The sequence below is a fragment of the Dermacentor andersoni genome, chromosome 4, assembly GCF_023375885.2.
Source record: "Dermacentor andersoni chromosome 4, qqDerAnde1_hic_scaffold, whole genome shotgun sequence".
NCBI classification, from domain to species: Eukaryota; Metazoa; Arthropoda; class Arachnida; order Ixodida; family Ixodidae; genus Dermacentor; species Dermacentor andersoni.
In genome coordinates, this window is record NC_092817.1 from 197,971,676 (window position 1) to 197,991,039 (window position 19,364).

Sequence of the window (19,364 nt, forward strand, 5' to 3'; positions counted from 1 at the left end):
CGCTATCTTGCTTTCCTGAACTGCGATTATGTCGAGATCGTTTTCCAGAAAGATACGACTCAATTGATATTAACGCCGCCTCGTGCTTAGTCCTCGGACATTTAGCGTGGCAATACGAATCGCGGTGTTAATTGCGGCCTCCATTATGAGCAAGAACAATCGGGTCGCATAGCGCTTACCTTGAGCAACCCATGCACTATGCATAAAGTGGTGTCCTCCATTCTGTAGTACATGGTTCCGCCAGTCAAGCTGGCGGTATCACGCGTAGTGGCCATATCTAGGTTGCACTACCCGAAACGAAGCCGCTACGGAGGCGGCCCCGTCTCGGGTCTCCGCTCGACTTGGACGTTGGGCCTCGGCTTGAAAGGCGTACGTCGCAGCTGAGCCGCCTTTGTAGGTGGTTCGCTGCATGTCGTTGCTCCAGAGGTCCCGGTTCCGCCGATCGTTTCCTCGTGTGCCCGCTTCGCAGGCATGCTAGTGGCTGCTGACATGTCGACGTCAGTCGTAGCAGACGCCTCCGCACACGTAGTGGCAGGCGACGACTTCGAGGGCACTTCACTCTGTTCTGTAGCGAAACTCTGATTTTCAGGCGCCCCGTTTTCAGTCTTTTCCCGAGTATCAGCCTCGTCGCTGGTTTTCTTGTCTGGGCACAAGTTTTTGGGGTGGAGAGACTGCTTCTGTGTGACCGCGTTGCCAACCTTGTCGCTCTTAACCGGAGAAATATCTTCAACTTCAGCCTCATCCATGAGGTGTTCAGATACCTCTTCTTCTCTTCTCGTTGGTCCTGCGACGACGGCGTATGTCTTGACGCACTGAGATCGTTCATGGCCGAAGCGGCGGCAGACCTCGCAGCGTGGAACTCGACAGTCCCGGCGAATATGACCGGTTGTATGGCACCGCAGGCAAAGAGGGGCGCGGCCCGGAATGACGGCAAGGACGAGCTCCCCTGCTATGCGTAGTTGGTGCGGAATATCGTCGACTGTAGTACCTGCCTTAAGCTGCAGGATCACCGACCGCGTCGTTGAGCCCTTGTCCAAAATCCCTTGAACACGCCACCGTTCTTTCGCCGCGTCCGTAACCGTTCCGTATGGGGCAAGAGCTTGTCTGATGTCTTCATCTGACACGTTTGGCAGCATCCAGTGTAACTTCAAGCGGACGCCTTGATTGGTGGGGACAACGACAATACAGCGCCGTTCTTTTACAATGATGCTTCAGATAGCAAGCAGTTTCTTTGTGGCTTCAGTCGTCTTCATCATGACCGCCCACACGTGATTCATCTGATACGCCCCCAAAGCAACTACTTCGGGGAGCAGTTCCAGACGAACCAGAGCGTCGCGGAAATCCTCAACCTTGTACGGTCTTCCACGGACGTCCGCGTGTAAAAAAACAGTATTAAGGACGATTCGACCGGTAGGCAAGTGCGGCAAAATCCCCTGATAATCCTCGTCTTCAAAAACAGCATTCCTGTTACCGCGGCCGTTCGCGGCCGCCAACGCCGCTCCGTCGGAGCACATGATAACACGTCCGTTCACTGCGGTGCCCGGAACGAGTCTGCATGGTATGGCCGATGGCAGGGATGCTATGTTTACGACTGCACCTGTATCGTGCTATGTGCATTCGCAACGTATTGCTGCAGCACGTACGTGGCACAGTCTTTCCGTTGACAGTACAGGCACACGTCGTGTACGTGGATTGCTCCGTTTGTTGTGGTTCGTCGCTACCGAGTCGAGCTCGCAATAAAACAAGAGAACGAACGCAACGATTTGTGTCCGCTGCAGCCCACGTTTGGCGCTAGCAATGCGCCAAGTTATTGATTGTCACTGAGCTGGATACGGGTGTAATAGGTAAACGGTTAGCAGTTTGTGCGACTAAATTTTGCACCATTACTTATACCGGTTACCACCGTCACTGCGCGTACAATCGCCTAGCGGCTTGCATATTGCTTTTGCACTTCGACGTTGGCTCTACCAGTAGGCTGCGCTAGTTGAACGTAACAGTAAATAAAACCACCCACACGTGAGTGTAAAAAAAAAAAAAATAAGTCACAAAAGCACGCAATAAAAAAAGCAAAAAGAAGGGTGCCATTAGCACTCCGTGTTCCCAGGTGGTCTCCCTCCCAAGTACTGACCGAGCCCAATGCTGTTTAGCTTCGGGGATATGACGAGAACCGGCGTATTCAGCATGGTATGGCCGATGGCAGGGATGCTATGTTTACGACTGCACCTGTATCGTGCTATGTGCATTCGCAACGTATTGCTACAGCACGTACGCGGCACTGTCTTTCCGTTGACAGTACAGGCACACGTCGTGTACGTGGATTGCTCCGTTTGCTGTGGTTAGTCGCTGCCGAGTCGAGCTCGCAATAAAACAAGAGGACGAGCGCAACGATTTGCGTCCGCTGCAGCCCACGTTTGGCGCTAGCAATGCGCCAAGTTATTGATTGTCACTGAGCTGGATACGGGTGTAATAGGTAAACGGTTAGCAGTTTGTGCGACTAAATTTTGCACCATTACTTATACCGGTTACCACCGTCACTGCGCGCACAATCGCCTAGCGGCTTGCATATTGTTTTTGCACTTCGACGTTGGCTCTACCAGTAGGCTGCGCCAGTTGAACGTAACAGTAAATAAAACCACCCACACGCGAGTGTAAAAAAAAAAATAAGTCACAGAAGCACGCAATAAAAAAAGCAAAAAGAAGGGTGCCATCAGCACTCGGTGTTCCCAGGTGGTCTCCCTCCCAAGTACTGACCGAGCCCAATGCTGCTTAGCTTCGGGGATCGGACGAGAACCGGCGTTTTCAGCATGGTATGGCCGATTTCTTTTTTTCGTTTTTGCAAACAGAATTTGTTTTTCTAATACAAGTCATATATTCCTTCGTCTCTTCTGGTCTGGATGGACTTTTCGAATCCTCAGTCCCTGCCAGTTTTTCTTTTGTTGGCTCATCTGAGATTTCTTGATACATAGAAACTGGCTCTCCTGTCGTTTCATTTCTTCCAATCTATAATTTGTCATGTAGTCATAAATCTCTTTGCCTGTCAAAGTGGCGACAGACCTGCCAAACAGGTTTGCCATGGCTTCTCTGCTATGACAAAGCGGCAGAGCCCTGGGACATTTGCTCTACCTACAGTCAAAAACTTCACCTAAAGGTTCGCTTTTGTTCAGAATGACCTCCTCATTGGTGGGACAAAGGGTACAGTGGCAGCTTCTCGGAAGTATATTGGACCTGTTTTGAGAAGTAGACCTTATTTCCCTTTTTATAAGTCCTTCAAAGTATTGAAAAATTCGATAAGGTCCTCTAAGGCCTTTTTCCCTTCGCCTTGGGCTTTCCTTTCTTCCACCCAGTGTGACGGTCGCCCGCTGTTCCTTGCCTTTTGCCAGGCTCAGAGCCACGTCTCTATCTTCTCTTTAGTTTCGGCAATAACCGATGCCATTTCGGGATTTATTTGAGCAGTATCGTCCTCCTCCGAAGACTCCACCGTAACGGCCGCCGCCGCTTGTGCTCCTGCTGTATAAGCATGTAAAGATTTAGCCGCATCAACAAGGCTCTCCCTCTTCTTCAATGTTTGACCTCTGAAGCCTTTTGTCAATTGTACGCAATTGTCGAGCTTGTTCCTCAGTCGTACTTCTTGTCTTTTCACTTTCCTAAGCTTTGAAAGCAACGTCTTGGTAAGAGTTTCGAAGCCGACCGCTATTTCGGCCGCATCAAACTTTTGTTCATCCATCAGCGCTAGAGTGTACTAGAATGGGGGAGTGGGTCCAGCGGACGCCCCGACAAGCGGCGAGAGAGCATGGTATGGCCGACGGCAGGGATGCTATGTTTACGACTGCACCTGTATCGTGCTATGTGCATTCGCAACGTATTGCTACAGCACGTACGCGGCACTGTCTTTCCGTTGACAGTACAGGCACACGTCGTGTACGTGGATTGCTCCGTTTGCTGTGGTTAGTCGCTGCCGAGTCGAGCTCGCAACAAAACAAGAGGACGAGCGCAACGATTTGCGGCCGCTGCAGCCCACGTTTGGCGCTAGCAATGCGCCAAGTTATTGATTGTCACTGAGCTGGACACGGGTATAATAGGTAAACGGTTAGCAGTTTGTGCGACTAAATTTTGCACCATTACTTTAACCGGTTACCACCGTCACTGCACGTACAATCGCCTAGCGGCTTGCATATTGTTTTTGCACTTCGACGTTGGCTCTACCAGTAGGCTGCGCTAGTTGAACGTAACAGTAAATGAAACCACCCACACGTGAGTGTAAAAAAAAGATAAGTCACAGAAGCACGCAATAAAAAAAGCAAAAAGAAGGGTGCCATCAGCACTCAGTGTTCCCAGGTGGTCTCCCTCCCACGTACTGACCGAGCCCAATGCTGCTTAGCTTCGGGGATCGGACGAGAACCGGCGTATTCAGCATGGTACGGCCGATTTTTTTTTTCTTTATTGCCGACTTTGACGTACTCAATCAAGGTTTACAAAGATAAAACGTGTGGACCACACTTTGGCCAACACGGTATTAAAATCTTTTTAACAACGCTAATTCATCAAATAAGGAGATCCATTGTGGTGGATCAGGCAGCGCTTTGAACGCATCTCTTACACACACAACACTCTCAATGAAGTTTTCCCGAGCCGATCGAACAACAATGTCTCCGTTTTGAAATTGCAATCTAGTTTTCCACATAGCGTGGAGGCTCAGGATCATAATAAGGTCATACGGGACATCCTCGGCGTTATCAAACGGTAAGAAGCGTATTCCATATGGGTCCAGGGGTAACTGTTTTTTCAATGTTCTCTGCAGAACATCCCAGTGAAAGATGGCGTCCCAGCAGTCTAAGAATGCATGTTCTATTGTTTCCGGTTTTTTACATAATAAGCAGTCGGTGCTCCAGGGGATGAAAATACCCTTCTCATGAAGCCAGGTCTTAACGGGAAGTGTGTTTGTGTGCAATTTGAAGAAAAAAGATTTAGCTGACGGCCGTATTGGCATTTTTTTCACCCTCTTTAAAACGTCTTGTCCTGGGCCTCCACGTTGCGGAGAACGGTACAAAGGTGGAGGGAACATCGTGTCCACGAGATCCCTGTATAGTTTTTTCTTGGTAACGGTAGACAGGTATTGCTGTGAAAACCGTACGTTCAACATCTTATATGAACATACCACTTCACGTAGGTAACCAGTCACTGCTCCTGGCATATTATGAACAGTCGAAACAATGAATCCTGGAAGTTGTCTACACAGCCGTACCTGTATCACTGTCCGGAGAAAAGGATCGTTTTGATCCCGTAAAAACACAAAGCGTGAGACGACTTGTCGCAGAAACAAATGAGCTAAACCAAGCCCACCTTTCTTGACCGGGAGGAACAAGTTCATTCGACTCATCCTCTCCCAGGTGGAGGCCCAAATGAAAATGGCGAAAACACGGTGAACTTTTTGTACGCTTACCCTCGCAGCACACAACACATTCATAACGTACCATATCTTAGAAACTAAAAAAAGGTTGCAAACAGTGGCTCTAGAAAACATTGACAATTGTTTTCCTCTCCACCCGTCAGCCTTTTCCTTTGCTTTCGACACTTGATCTAGCCAGTACGATTCAGGTTCACGGTAATTTCCGAGAGGCACACCCAAGTATTGGGTTGGTAACGTCGACCACTTCAGTCGATAAAAGGTCTCCGGCGTGTCTTCCCAGCTACCATGCCAGAAGCCGTAACTTTTATCCCAGTTTATCTGGGCTGCAGTTGAGTCACAAAATTTTTCAACCACAGTCGTTGCCTCCTTAATGCTCGCTTTGGTTGTGCAGAAGATCGCGATATCATCGGCATATGCCAAAATTTTAACGTGTGCTGCCTGCAGCCGATAGCCTGCTATGCGCTCGTTATTTCTGATCGCCAAACAGAGTGGTTCGAGATAAGCAGCAAATAGAAGGGGCGACAGCGGGCATCCTTGCCGCACCGACGAGAGCACGGGAAAGCTATCGGTGAGCTCCCCATTAACAATGATGCGCGTTAAGCATTCTCTGTACGCCATCATGACGCCTTCCGTTATGACTTTGCCAACGTTCGCATGTTCCAGCATGGAGAACAAAGCCTTGTGCGAGACGAGGTCGAAAGCCTTTGCCAAATCGATCTGCATCATCGCGACGTGATCGCCAATCACATCGCAGCACTCAAGCACACTTCGAGCCGTGTGTACATTCGTTGCAATGCTGCGGCCTTTAATGCCACAAGTCTGGTGCGGCCCTACCAATGTCTTAATTACACTTTGCAGTCGTTTGGCCAAAGCTTTCGTGAATATTTTATAGTCGACATTGGCTAGAGTTATCGGACGATATGACCCTGGCAACAAAAGTTTTTCCTCGTCATCACTCTTCGGAATTAGCACGATATGCGAGGTTGTGAATGACAAGGGCAATCTTTTTCGCTCATACGCTTCGCTGATAACTTCGTGAAGAACAGGGGCCAATGCAGACTTGAAGGTTTTATAGAAAGCGGCCCCCAAGCCATCTGGCCCAGGTGCTTTACCGATGGTTAACTCGTCTATTGCGCACTCTATCTCACTCAGGCTAATTGGCAGTTCCAGCCGTGTCCTGACTTCTTCATCGAGCTTTGGCATCAGCGAGAGAAATTCATTCTGGTAGTTACATTTAGGATTCCGCGGATGAGCTAAAATATCTTTAAAGTGATCGGCGATCCCTTGCTTGATGTCATTTTTGTCGGATGTAATGTGATTGCCTTTAGCTAGCTGGCGGATTTCTTTCCGACAAGCGTACTTTTTCTCGTCTGATAAAGCTCGTTTCGTTGGAGTTTCTCCCGCCCACAACTTCTCAGACCTTGATCTCACAAGTGCTGCTCTGTATTTTTCTGTATCTATCTTTTCTAGTTCAGTTCTCACTTCCTTTAATTCGTTAACATACACACCAGGCTCGACACTTTCCATGCTAATAAAAAATTGCAGTTGCTGGCGAAGCTTTGTTTCTGCTTGTTTCAGGTTGTGTCGAATGACACTGCTTCTTTCAATGGCCATTGTTTTTACTTTCTGTTTAAATTCTTCCCATTGAATGGCAAAGCTTAATGGCTTGGCTGAAGTCAGGTTTTCTAGTTCCTTCGCTACAGCATCGACAAAAGGATCGTCATTCAACAACTGCGCATTCATTTTCCAGAGATCCCAGTTAAAGGGCCGTTTGCTCTGTCCTTTCCCGAACGTGGCAGTTACCAAGCAGTGATCACTGTATGCTACAGCTTGCACATCATATTCGCAACATAAGGGCACTAGTTCGGCTGACACGTATAATCTATCTAATCGAGCGTGGCTGTCACGTTGGAAGTGGGTAAAACGCGGGCGAGTACCGCTGGCAAAAACACTACCCACATCTTCCAGGTCATAATCATGCGCCACTGCGTTAAGAAATTCGGCACTCTTATCACGAATGCGTGAACATTTTGCTCGGTCTTCAGCATAGCAAACACAGTTAAAATCGCCCAGCAGTATTACGACCTTGGAACAGTTTACGTACGCTTCAAGACGCTCAAAGAAAGATCGACGGTCCGTTTCAATATTCGGCGCATAGATACAAATAGCACGGTAATCCACATCCTCAAAACAGAAATCAGCCACTAAGAGGCGCCCAGTTTCACACGAAAACACTGACTGCATACAAATGCCAAGATTATTTCTTAGGAATATAGCGCAGCCGCCTGATCCACCAACCGCATGACAAACGCACACGTCAAAGTGCGCTCTAAAATTGGACACCATTCTGTCGGTTAGCTCTTGGCTCTCAATTTTCGTTTCTTGGATTCCTACTATATGTAAGTCATTATCCAAGAGGAGACGACTTAGCTGACATTGCCGTCTTCTTGCACTGAGCCCTCGTACATTTAACGTTGCTACACGTAGCATTCCTTCGAAATTAACCGCCATGACTACACGGTAGAATGGTGCCCATCACAATTACACAAGTATGAGCGCTCATGAAGGTGCGCCGGCAACCACGTGGAATGCCTCTAAAGGAGACGCCGCTCGACCTTCCGGAAAGGGCACTCAAGTGCAACTTGGGCCCCCCTTCCTGGCAAGGTTCTGAAAAACTAGCGCTCAGGATGACGGCCATTGCACTCACCAACCCCCCAACCCCACTCGAATTAGACAGCACGGAATTACGGAGGCGGTTTACCCGCCTGCCGTGGATCGACCGTAACGTTCGGCCGAAGCTTCAAGGTCGACCTCCTTATACCTGTCGCTTTGGGCGGTGGCTCGTCGCCGCCGCTGCCGTCCTGTTTCGCCGTCCGGCTAACGGTCTGTTTGTGGGGCCGTTTTCCCGTCGGTTGGGTAGATGGGCCTGTGAGGGTGTCCATGCCTTCAGGTTCAACGAGGGAGGAGGTCACCTCCGCATCAGGTGGGGTTTTCTCTTCAGCATTCGGCATGGCCGCGGTGCCCTCTGCAGTCGCTTGTTGGTGTCCTGTGAAGACAGCCTGAGCGACTTGTTTCTCCTCCTGTTCAAGCCGCACCGCCGGCTTTGCCACGACGTCAGCTGCTTCACCCGCCGCGGTCGACGTGTCCTCCATGTCCGCCTCGTCCATGAGTAGGGCGGAGTTGTCCTCATTGCCCACGGGTCCGGTGACGCTAGCGTACGTGCGCTCGCACTGGCTGTCCTCATGACCGAAGCGTCGGCAGGCACCACACCGTGGAATGCGGCACTCGCGACGAATGTGGCCCGTGCCGCGGCAGCGTAGGCAGAGAGGAGCTCTGCCCGGCACAACCACGAGAGCCAGTTCCCCGGCGACGCTCACCTGATGCGGAAGGTCGTCGAGCTTTACGCCCGGCTTCAACTTCAGCGTAACCAGCCTTGTTGTTGAGTTCTTATCAGTCACGCCATGAACCCGCCAGCGCTCGCGGACTACGTCGGTGACCTTTCCAAACGGCGCGAAGGCAAAACGTACGTCCTCGTCAGGAACGCTGGGCAGCAGCCAATGCACTTTCAGGCGTACGTCCTGGTTGGCTGGGTCGATGACGAGACACCGGCCCTTCTTGACCTGCAGCTCTCCAACGCTGACGATCTTTTTCACCGCGTCGCTGTCCTTGAAGGTCACGGCCCACACATGGCTCATACGGTAGGCCCCGAGAGCAGCCACTTTCGTCAGGAGCGATAACTGGGCGAGCGCGTCGCGAAAATCTTCCACCCGGTATGGGCGGGCCCTGATATCACAGTGTAGAAAAACGGTATTCAAAACAAAACGCCCTGTTGGCAGACTAGGCAAAACAACTTGATACTCGTCGTCCGAGGCAGAAATCCTGGTACCGCGGCCCGTCTGGGCCGCTGAAGCCGCTCCTACGGAGCCCATGATTTACACGTCCGTCACGCTCGGTGGCCGGAAGTGGAATCGACTGAGCTAGCCGGGCGAGTGCAGCATGGTACGGCCGATGGCAGGGATGCTATGTTTACGACTGCACCTGTATCGTGCTATGTGCATTCGCAACGTATTGCTGCAGCACGTACGTGGCACAGTCTTTCCGTTGACAGTACAGGCACACGTCGTGTACGTGGATTGCTCCGTTTGCTGTGGTTAGTCGCTGCCGAGTCGAGCTCGCAACAAAACAAGAGGACGAGCGCAACGATTTGCGGCCGCTGCAGCCCACGTTTGGCGCTAGCAATGCGCCAAGTTATTGATTGTCACTGAGCTGGACACAGGTGTAATATGTAAACGGTTAGCAGTTTGTGCGACTAAATTTTGCACCATTACTTATACCGGTTACCACCGTCACTGCGCGTACAATCGCCTAGCGGCTTGCATATTGCTTTTGCACTTCGACGTTGGCTCTAGCAGTAGGCTGCGCTAGTTGAAAGTAACAGTAAATAAAACCACCCACACGTGAGTGAAAAAAAGAAAATAAGTCACAGAAGCACGCAATAAAAAAAGCAAAAAGAAGGGTGCCATCAGCACTCCGTGTTCCCAGGCGGTCTCCCTCCCAAGTACTGACCGAGCCCAATGCTGCTTAGCTTCGGGGATCGGACGAGAACCGGCGTATTCAGCATGGTATGGCCGATTTCTTTTTTTCCTTTTTGCAAACAGAATTTGTTTTTCTAATACAAGTCATATATTCCTTCGTCTCTTCTGGTCTGGATGGACTTTTCGAATCCTCAGTCCCTGCCAGTTTTTCTTTTGTTGGCTCATCTGAGATTTCTTGATACATAGAAACTGGCTCTCCTGTCGTTTCATTTCTTCCAATCTATAATTTGTCATGTAGTCATAAATCTCTTTGCCTGTCAAAGTGGCGACAGACCTGCCAAACAGGTTTGCCATGGCTTCTCTGCTGTGACAAAGCGGCAGAGCCCTGGGACATTTGCTCTACCTACAGTCAAAAACTTCACCTAAAGGTTCGCTTTTGTTCAGAATGACCTCCTCATTGGTGGGACAAAGGGTACAGTGGCAGCTTCTCGGAAGTATATTGGACCTGTTTTGAGAAGTAGACCTTATTTCCCTTTTTTATAAGTCCTTCAAAGTATTGAAAAATTCGATAAGGTCCTCTAAGGCCTTTTTCCCTTCGCCTTGGGCTTTCCTTTCTTCCACCCAGTGTGACGGTCGCCCGCTGTTCCTTGCCTTTTGCCAGGCTGAGAGCCACGTCTCTATCTTCTCTTTAGTTTCGGCAATAACCGATGCCATTTAGGGATTTATTTGAGCAGTATCGTCCTCCTCCGAAGACTCCACCGTAACGGCCGCCGCCGCTTGTGCTCCTGCTGTATAAGCATGTAAAGATTTTGCCGCATCAACAAGGCTCTCCCTCTTCTTCAATGTTTGATCTCTGAAGTCTTTTGTCAATTGTACGCAATTGTCGAGCTTGTTCCTCAGTCGTACTTCTTGTCTTTTCACTTTCCTAAGCTTTGAAAGCAACGTCTTGGTAAGAGTTTCGAAGCCGACCGCTATTTCGGCCGCATCAAACTTTTGTTCATCCATCAGCGCTAGAGTGTACTAGAATGGGGGAGTGGGTCCAGCGGACGCCCCGACAAGCGGCGAGAGAGCATGGTATGGCCGACGGCAGGGATGCTATGTTTACGACTGCACCTGTATCGTGCTATGTGCATTCGCAACGTATTGCTACAGCACGTACGCGGCACTGTCTTTCCGTTGACAGTACAGGCACACGTCGTGTACGTGGATTGCTCCGTTTGCTGTGGTTAGTCGCTGCCGAGTCGAGCTCGCAACAAAACAAGAGGACGAGCGCAACGATTTGCGGCCGCTGCAGCCCACGTTTGGCGCTAGCAATGCGCCAAGTTATTGATTGTCACTGAGCTGGATACGGGTGTAATAGGTAAACGGTTAGCAGTTTGTGCGACTAAATTTTGCACCATTACTTATACCGGTTACCACCGTCACTGCGCGTACAATCGCCTAGCGGCTTGCATATTGTTTTTGCACTTCGACGTTGGCTCTACCAGTAGGCTGCGCTAGTTGAACGTAACAGTAAATGAAACCACCTACACGTGAGTGTAAAAAAAAGATAAGTCACAGAAGCACGCAATAAAAAAAGCAAAAAGAAGGGTGCCATCAGCACTCCGTGTTCCCAGGCGGTCTCCCTCCCAAGTACTGACCGAGCCCAATGCTGCTTAGCTTCGGGGATCGGACGAGAACCGGCGTATTCAGCATGGTATGGCCGATTTTTTTTCTTTATTGCCTGTTTTATAACAAATACACGCTTCACAGCTATTCTCCGCTGCGATTAAAAACAAAAAAGAAAGTTCAATGTGCGGGTGTACCTTGTCGTTTAATTTTGGTTTAAAAAGGCTGAATGTTTGCAAGCTGTTCAAATGCTGTTAACCACTCAGGTGGTTCGCTGAGCGCTTTAAACGCTTCGCGAATGTACAATACATTTTCAGCAAAATATTCTTTGGCCGGTTTTGCGTCAACATCCTCATTACGCACCGCCATTCGTGTTTTCCACACGCTGTGCATGCAGAGTAAAATCACCATATCACATGGCACGCCTTCTGTTTCTTCAAACGGTAAAAAACGGATTCCAAAAGGTGTTAAAGGAAATTCTTTTTTTAGTGTCCTTTGTAGAATGTCCCAAAGGAAGACTGAGTCCCTGCACTCCAGAAAAATATGCTCCATTGTCTCCGGTTTCTGACATATCTGGCAATTCACACTCCAGGGTACAAAGATCCCCTTCTCCTGCAGCCATGGCTTGACAGGAAGCGTGCCAGTGTGTAGCATGAAAAAAAAGGTTTTTGTTGTTGCTCTTATTTGAGACGTTCTGCTCACGCCCCAGTGCATATACTGCACGGTATATTGGTACTGGACACATGATATTAACTAAATCTCGGTATAATCGCTTTCTGGCGACTGTGTTCAGGTATTCCAAAGAAAAGTGTACTTTTAGAAAACGGAAAGAGCTTATCACTTCAAACAAAAAACCTCGGACAACCACTTGACGTATGCCATACGACGTCACAACATATTCTGGCAGTGCGTCACCTAATCGCGTCTGGATAACGCACCGCAAAAAACAATCGCTTTCGTCGCGCAAGAACATGAAACGCGACACTACTTGTTTCAAAAATAAATGCGACAAACCCAACCCTCCCTTCTGCACAGCGTGAAACAGATTCAGACGACTCGTGCGCTCCCATCCTGATCCCCACACGAACATAGCAAAAACCCTGTGCAACTTTTGTACACACACTCGGGATATACATAAAACTTGCAACATATAAAACACTTTAGCGACAAGAAATAAATTGCAGACAGTGGCTCTCGTGAATATTGACAGATTCTTGCCTCCCCACTTCGTTGTTTGTGCTTTAGCCCGCTCAGTTTGTTCAGTCCATTGCGTCGTGGTATCGCGATAGTATTCCAAAGGAACACCAAGATAACTGGTTGGCGTATCTGTGAACGGTACTGTTTCTAACACTGCAGGCCGGCTGTCCCATTCACCGTGCCAGAAGCCTAAGCTTTTTGGCCAGCTTATGGCACTCCCCGTTAGACTGCAAAACTTTCTTGCATCCTTGACTGCCTCCCGAATGCTCTCTTGGTCAATGCAAAAAAGTGCGATGTCATCTGCGTAAGCTAGTATTTTTACTTCCTGAGTTAAAAGACGGTAGCCGCGAATGTTTTCGTTTTCTCGTACCTTCAAACAGAAAGGTTCAAGAAAAATCGCAAAAAGTAAGGGCGACAAAGGGCACCCCTGGCGCACACTGGATAATACTGGTATATTTTCGCTGAGTCTTTTATTGATTATAAGGTGAGCGGAACAGTTCTCATAAGCCATGGCTACTCCGTCCTGAATCACTTCGCCTACATTAATGTGTTTTAGCAGGGCAAAAAGTATGCTGTGAGCAACCCTGTCAAAAGCTTTTTCTAGGTCTAACTGAACCATTGCTACACCTTCGAGGTTCGCATCACAGCATTCCAATATATTCCTAGCGATGTGAATATTCGACAATATTGTTCTATTCCTAATACCGCATGTTTGGTGTGGGCCTACTATGGATTTAATAACTGACTGCATCCTTTTTCCGAGCACCTTCATGTAGATTTTATAATCCGAATTCGTAAGACTTATGGGCCTGTATCCAGCGACAGATTTCAGCTTTACCGTATCGGTGGTTTTCGGTATAAGCACAACATGACTTTTTCTGAATGATGGCGGCAAGTGCTTAGTTTCATGAGCTTCTGATATTACACAATGCAGTATCTCGCTTATTTCGGCCTTGAAAGTTTTATAGAAAGCTGCTCCTAGGCCGTCTGGTCCAGGCGCCTTTCCTTTACCCAAGTCTTCTATGGCTTCTGTAATTTCTTTCGCAGAGATCGGTCTCTCGAGTCCCTCTTTTATTTCGTCTTGTAATTTTGGCAGAAGTGTTAGAAAGGTGTTCACAAACTCTTCTGTTACGGGCACCTGCCTACCGAGCAACGCTCGGTAGTGTTCAACGAAAGCTTTTTCAATTACTTCTGGGTCTTTTGACATTGTGTTGTTAAAACAAATTTCTTTTATTATGTTTTTGGATGCGTAACCCTTTTCGTCACTGAGCGCGCGCTTAGTTGGCGCCTCTCCCAGCTACAGCCTCTCGGGTCGTGCTCTTATCGCGGCTCCTTGGTAAATTTGAGCGTCCACCCTTTCAAGTTCGCGTTTAATTTCTCTAATCTGTTTCGAAAACAATCCAGGTATTGTGCACTCCGCGTTTAGAAAATAATCGAGCATGCTTTGCAGTTCTTTCTCTCTTTGTTTAGCTTTATGACGCATCACACTAGCCCTCTCGATCGCACTCATTTTCACTTCAATTTTAAACTGCTCCCACAGCTCAGCCCAATTTGTTGTAGCATCTATTTGCATTACGTCCATTTTTCCTTTTACCGTTTTGACAAACCATTCATCACTTAAGATCGTTTCGTTCTATTTCCACAGTTCCCAGTTAAAGTGAGACCCTCTATGTTTCGTGCCCAATGTACACGTTACTAGGCTGTGATCACTGAAGCTCACGTGCTTTACTGCGTAGCTATTGACCGTTCGCGCAAGGTTTGCTGATACGTACAAACGATCTAGTCGAGCGTGACTCTGCCCTTGGAAATGAGTAAAAACAACACTGTTACCGCTTAATATGCTTCCAACGTCTACTAAATCATAGTCTGCCACGATTGCGCAGAGTTGATGCGCACTTGTATCCCGTATTATTTTACTGGGCACCCTATCTTCGGACATGCAAACACAATTGAAGTCACCAAGAAGAACAACATTTCTTTCACACGTCAGGTGTGACTCAACAAAGTTAAAAAAAATTTTTCTATCACTAATTTTGTTTGGAGCGTACACACAGACAACTCGCCAATCAATATTATTGAAAGAGGAATCACATAGGACCAATCGCCCATCATGGGCCGACATTACACTCTGCGCAACAATACCTATTGAATTACGCAAAAATAAAAGACAGCCACCGGCCTTACCTACTCCATGACAAACACAAGTGTTGTAACGGGATTTAAACACCTGAACCATTTTGTCCGTTTGCTCTTCGCTTTCAATTTTAGTTTCTTGAACAGCAAGAATATCTATGTCGTTTTCCAGCATCAGGCGACTTAATTGTGCTTGTCGCCGTCTAGCCGTTAGCCCTCGTACGTTAAGCGTGCCAATAGGTATTGCTATTCCATGATTATTTGCCATTGAAAGAGAAGAGCAAGCACAAACTACAATACATTTCGGAGATCAAAGACCGCCAAACTTACAAAAAACAAAACCCTACACCATCATAAGCTCCGTCTTATACGGCGAAGGCATGACGTTACCAAATGCGCTACTCATCATTCACTTAAAGGTTCCGCAGCACCTAGTCCTTACTGAGCCTTCTACCGAACAGCACCCCGCTACCGCGGGGGAACTGTCGGCGTTGTCCGCTTATCTGGTGGGACAGTCGGCGTCTGTCGCCCGTCTGGTGGGACGGTCGGCGTCTGCCGACAACCTGGCGGATTGGTCGGCGTCTGGCGCCCCTCAGGTGGATGTTCTCGCGTCGGCCTCCTCTCGAGCGGAACGTTCGGCTTGGGCTTGAGTGTAGACCGCCGGAAAGAGGAACCCTTCGTGGGTGGCCCTTCGCTGCTGTCACCGTCGTCTTGCTCAAGCCTGACATCTTGATCGGGTATTTCGCGAGGTCTCTTTGAGACGGCGCTGGCCTGGTCTATTTTCTCGCCGGATTCTTCGATGAAGGCAGCGCCAGAGTTGCCCTGTCGCAGAACGCCCTCGGCAGCCTCCGCGTCCCCCTCACTTTCACGCACCGTAGAATTTTCTGCAGACGGTTCACTTTGCACTTCATTCTTGGCCACTGCCTCGCTACTGCCCTTTCTTGGTTGGCACTTGACGCTTGCCATGACCCTGGCTTCTCTTCCGTGCCTCGTGGGTCTCCGCCCGCTCCAGCAGTCTCTTCTGCGTCCGCTTGATCCATCAAGTGCTCGTCTAACGCGTCGCTCCGGCCAGACCCGGTCACGTTAGCGTAGCTTTTCACGCACTGGGTCTCGTCGTGGCCGAAACGACGACAGAGTCCACAGCGTGGCACACGGCACTCGCGCCGTATATGGCCGGTGCCGCGGCATCGGAGGCAGAGCGGAGCTCTGCCTGGAACAATCACGAGCGCATGGTCCTCTGATACTCGTAGCTGATGCGGGATGTCTTCCATGGTCATACCAGCCTTCAGCCGTAACGATACCAGACGCGTGTGAGAACCTTTGTCGCCGCACCCTGGTACTCGCCACCGCTCCCTGGAAATTTCGGTCACCGTTCCGAACGGCGCAAAGGCTGCTCTGACGTCCTCGTCGGGAGTCGTGTGAAGCAGCCAGAACAGCTTCATTCTAATATCCTGGTTGCCAGGGTCAATGGCGACGCAGCGGTGTTCTTTGACACTAAAGGCCTTCGCTGACAGCAGCTTCTTTTTTCCGACTTCGTCCTTGAATGTTATAGCCCAGACATGGTTCATCTGGTAGGCCCCGAGGGCCACCACCTCTGGCAACAGCTTATGACGGTCAAGCGCATCGCGAAAATGTTCGACTCGATAGGGCGTGGCCTTCAAATCACCGTGCAAAAACACGGTATTACACACAGTCATACCTGATGGCAGATGCGGCAAAACAAGCTGGTAATCCTGTGAAGACGTTTCCGTAAGCCTGATACCACGGCCCGGCTGGGCCGCATGAACCGCCCCTACGGAGCACAACATTCCGTGACCGTCCGCTGTGGTGGCCGGAAGTGGAATGGGCATGGTATGGCCGATGGCAGGGATGCTATGTTTACGACTGCACCTGTATCGTGCTATGTGCATTCGCAACGTATTGCTACAGCACGTACGCGGCACTGTCTTTCCGTTGACAGTACAGGCACACGTCGTGTACGTGGATTGCTCCGTTTGTTGTGGTTAGTCGCTGCCGAGTCGAGCTCGCAATAAAACAAGAGGACGAGCGCAACGATTTGCGTCCGCTGCAGCCCACGTTTGGCGCTAGCAATGCGCCAAGTTATTGATTGTCACTGAGCTGGATACGGGTGTAATAGGTAAACGGTTAGCAGTTTGTGCGACTAAATTTTGCACCATTACTTATACCGGTTACCACCGTCACTGCACGTACAATCGCCTAGCGGCTTGCATATTGTTTTTGCACTTCGACGTTGGCTCTACCAGTAGGCTGCGCCCGTTGAACGTAACAGTAAATAAAACCGCCCACACGCGAGTGTAAAAAAAAAATAAGTCACAGAAGCACGCAATAAAAAAAGCAAAAAGAAGGGTGCCATCAGCACTCGGTGTTCCCAGGTGGTCTCCCTCCCAAGTACTGACCGAGCCCAATGCTGCTTAGCTTCGGGGATCGGACGAGAACCGGCGTATTCAGCATGGTATGGCCGATTTCTTTTTTTCCTTTTTGCAAACAGAATTTGTTTTTCTAATACAAGTCATATATTCCTTCGTCTCTTCTGGTCTGGATGGACTTTTCGAATCCTCAGTCCCTGCCAGTTTTTCTTTTGTTGGCTCATCTGAGATTTCTTGATACATAGAAACTGCCTCTCCTGTCGTTTCATTTCTTCCAATCTATAATTTGTCATGTAGTCATAAATCTCTTTGCCTGTCAAAGTGGCGACAGACCTGCCAAACAGGTTTGCCATGGCTTCTCTGCTGTGACAAAGCGGCAGAGCCCTGGGACATTTGCTCTACCTACAGTCAAAAACTTCACCTAAAGGTTCGCTTTTGTTCAGAATGACCTCCTCATTTGTGGGACAAAGGGTACAGTGGCAGCTTCTCGGAAGTATATTGGACCTGTTTTGAGAAGTAGACCTTATTTCCCTTTTTTATAAGTCCTTCAAAGTATTGAAAAATTCGATAAGGTCCTCTAAGGCCTTTTTCCCTTCGCCTTGGGCTTTCCTTTCTTCCACCCAGTGTGACGGTCGCCCGCTGTTCCTTGCCTTTTGCCAGGCTGAGAGCCACGTCTCTATCTTCTCTTTAGTTTCGGCCATAACCGATGCCATTTCGGGATTTATTTGAGCAGTATCGTCCTCCTCCGAAGACTCCACCGTAACGGCCGCCGCCGCTTGTGCTCCTGCTGTATAAGCATGTAAAGATTTTGCCGCATCAACAAGGCTCTCCCTCTTCTTCAATGTTTGATCTCTGAAGTCTTTTGTCAATTGTACGCCATTGTCGAGCTTGTTCCTCAGTCGTACTTCTTGTCTTTTCACTTTCCTAAGCTTTGAAAGCAACGTCTTGGTAAGAGTTTCGAAGCCGACCGCTATTTCGGCCGCATCAAACTTTTGTTCATCCATCAGCGCTAGAGTGTACTAGAATGGGGGAGTGGGTCCAGCGGACGCCCCGACAAGCGGCGAGAGAGCATGGTATGGCCGACGGCAGGGATGCTATGTTTACGACTGCACCTGTATCGTGCTATGTGCATTCGCAACGTATTGCTACAGCACGTATGCGGCACTGTCTTTCCGTTGACAGTACAGGCACACGTCGTGTACGTGGATTGCTCCGTTTGCTGTGGTTAGTCGCTGCCGAGTCGAGCTCGCAATAAAACAAGAGGACGAGTGCAACGATTTGCGTCCGCTGCAGCCCACGTTTGGCGCTAGCAATGCGCCAAGTTATTGATTGTCACTGAGCTGGATGCGGGTGTAATAGGTAAACGGTTAGCAGTTTGTGCGACTAAATTTTGCACCATTAGTTTAACCGGTTACCACCGTCACTGCGCGTAGAATCGCCTAGCGGCTTGCATATTGTTTTTGCACTTCGACGTTGGCTCTACCAGTAGGCTGCGCCAGTTGAACGTAACAGTAAATAAAACCACCCACACGTGAGTGTAAAAAAAAAAATAAGTCACAGAAGCACGCAATAAAAAAAGCAAAAAGAAGGGTGCCATCAGCACTCCGTGTTCCCAGGTGGTCTCCCACCCAAGTACTGACCGAGCCCAATGCTGCTTAGCTTCGGGGATCGGACGAGAACCGGCGTATTCAGCATGGTATGGCCGATTTTTTTTTCTTTATTTCCTCGTTACAGAAATGCCATGCGAATACATTGTTAAAAAGAGAATCGGCCTAGCTTATGCTGACTCTCTGAAATTAAAATCGCTTGAATTTAGCCAACTCATCGAACAGCGACAACCAAACGGGCGGTTCTTTCTGGGCTTTGTACACTTCACGCATGTAGACGACACTTTCAATAAAGTTTTCTCGCACAGAATGGGCATTCACATCAGCATGACATACCGACATTCTTGTGGACCATATACTATGGAGGCTCAGCAGCATAATAAGGTCATATGGAATATCGTTATTGCCTGTGTCTAAGTACCTGATACCACGTGGGGTTATTGGTAATGCTTTCTTTAATGTTCGTTGTTAGATGTCCCAATGAAAAAAG

The 19,364-nt window shown here is 49.0% G+C and overlaps 1 protein-coding gene and 7 pseudogenes across 1 annotated transcript; all 8 read right to left on the minus strand.

Moving 5' to 3' along the window:
- Positions 1-2,079: 2,079 nt before the first annotated feature.
- LOC126531870 (5S ribosomal RNA) lies at positions 2,080-2,198 on the minus strand (annotated as a pseudogene).
- Positions 2,199-2,702: 504 nt separating this feature from the next.
- Positions 2,703-2,821, minus strand: LOC126531890 (5S ribosomal RNA; annotated as a pseudogene).
- Positions 2,822-4,310: 1,489 nt separating this feature from the next.
- On the minus strand, positions 4,311-4,429 carry LOC126531877 (5S ribosomal RNA; annotated as a pseudogene).
- Positions 4,430-9,924: 5,495 nt separating this feature from the next.
- Positions 9,925-10,043, minus strand: LOC126531832 (5S ribosomal RNA; annotated as a pseudogene).
- A 1,490-nt stretch (positions 10,044-11,533) lies between these two features.
- On the minus strand, positions 11,534-11,652 carry LOC126531851 (5S ribosomal RNA; annotated as a pseudogene).
- Positions 11,653-15,348: 3,696 nt separating this feature from the next.
- LOC126531804 (uncharacterized) lies at positions 15,349-16,730 on the minus strand. Its single transcript, XM_050179537.1, has 2 exons — positions 15,833-16,730; positions 15,349-15,764 (listed from the first exon to the last, which is right to left on the minus strand). The coding sequence occupies exons 1-2, from the start codon at positions 16,728-16,730 to the stop codon at positions 15,349-15,351; spliced, it is 1,314 nt and encodes a 437-aa protein (XP_050035494.1).
- Positions 16,731-17,248: 518 nt separating this feature from the next.
- On the minus strand, positions 17,249-17,367 carry LOC126531935 (5S ribosomal RNA; annotated as a pseudogene).
- Positions 17,368-18,858: 1,491 nt separating this feature from the next.
- On the minus strand, positions 18,859-18,977 carry LOC126531826 (5S ribosomal RNA; annotated as a pseudogene).
- Positions 18,978-19,364: the final 387 nt, after the last annotated feature.

Bases quoted from the DNA above. Each gene is read 5' to 3' on its own strand.
- LOC126531804 (XM_050179537.1), bottom strand. From the start codon at position 16,730: ATGCCCATTCCACTTCCGGCCACCACAGCGGACGGTCACGGAATGTTG. The intron at 15,765-15,832 runs GTGCCAACCAAG...AACCGTCTGCAG, and splicing joins AGGGTCATGGCAAGCGTCAA to AAAATTCTACGGTGCGTGAA.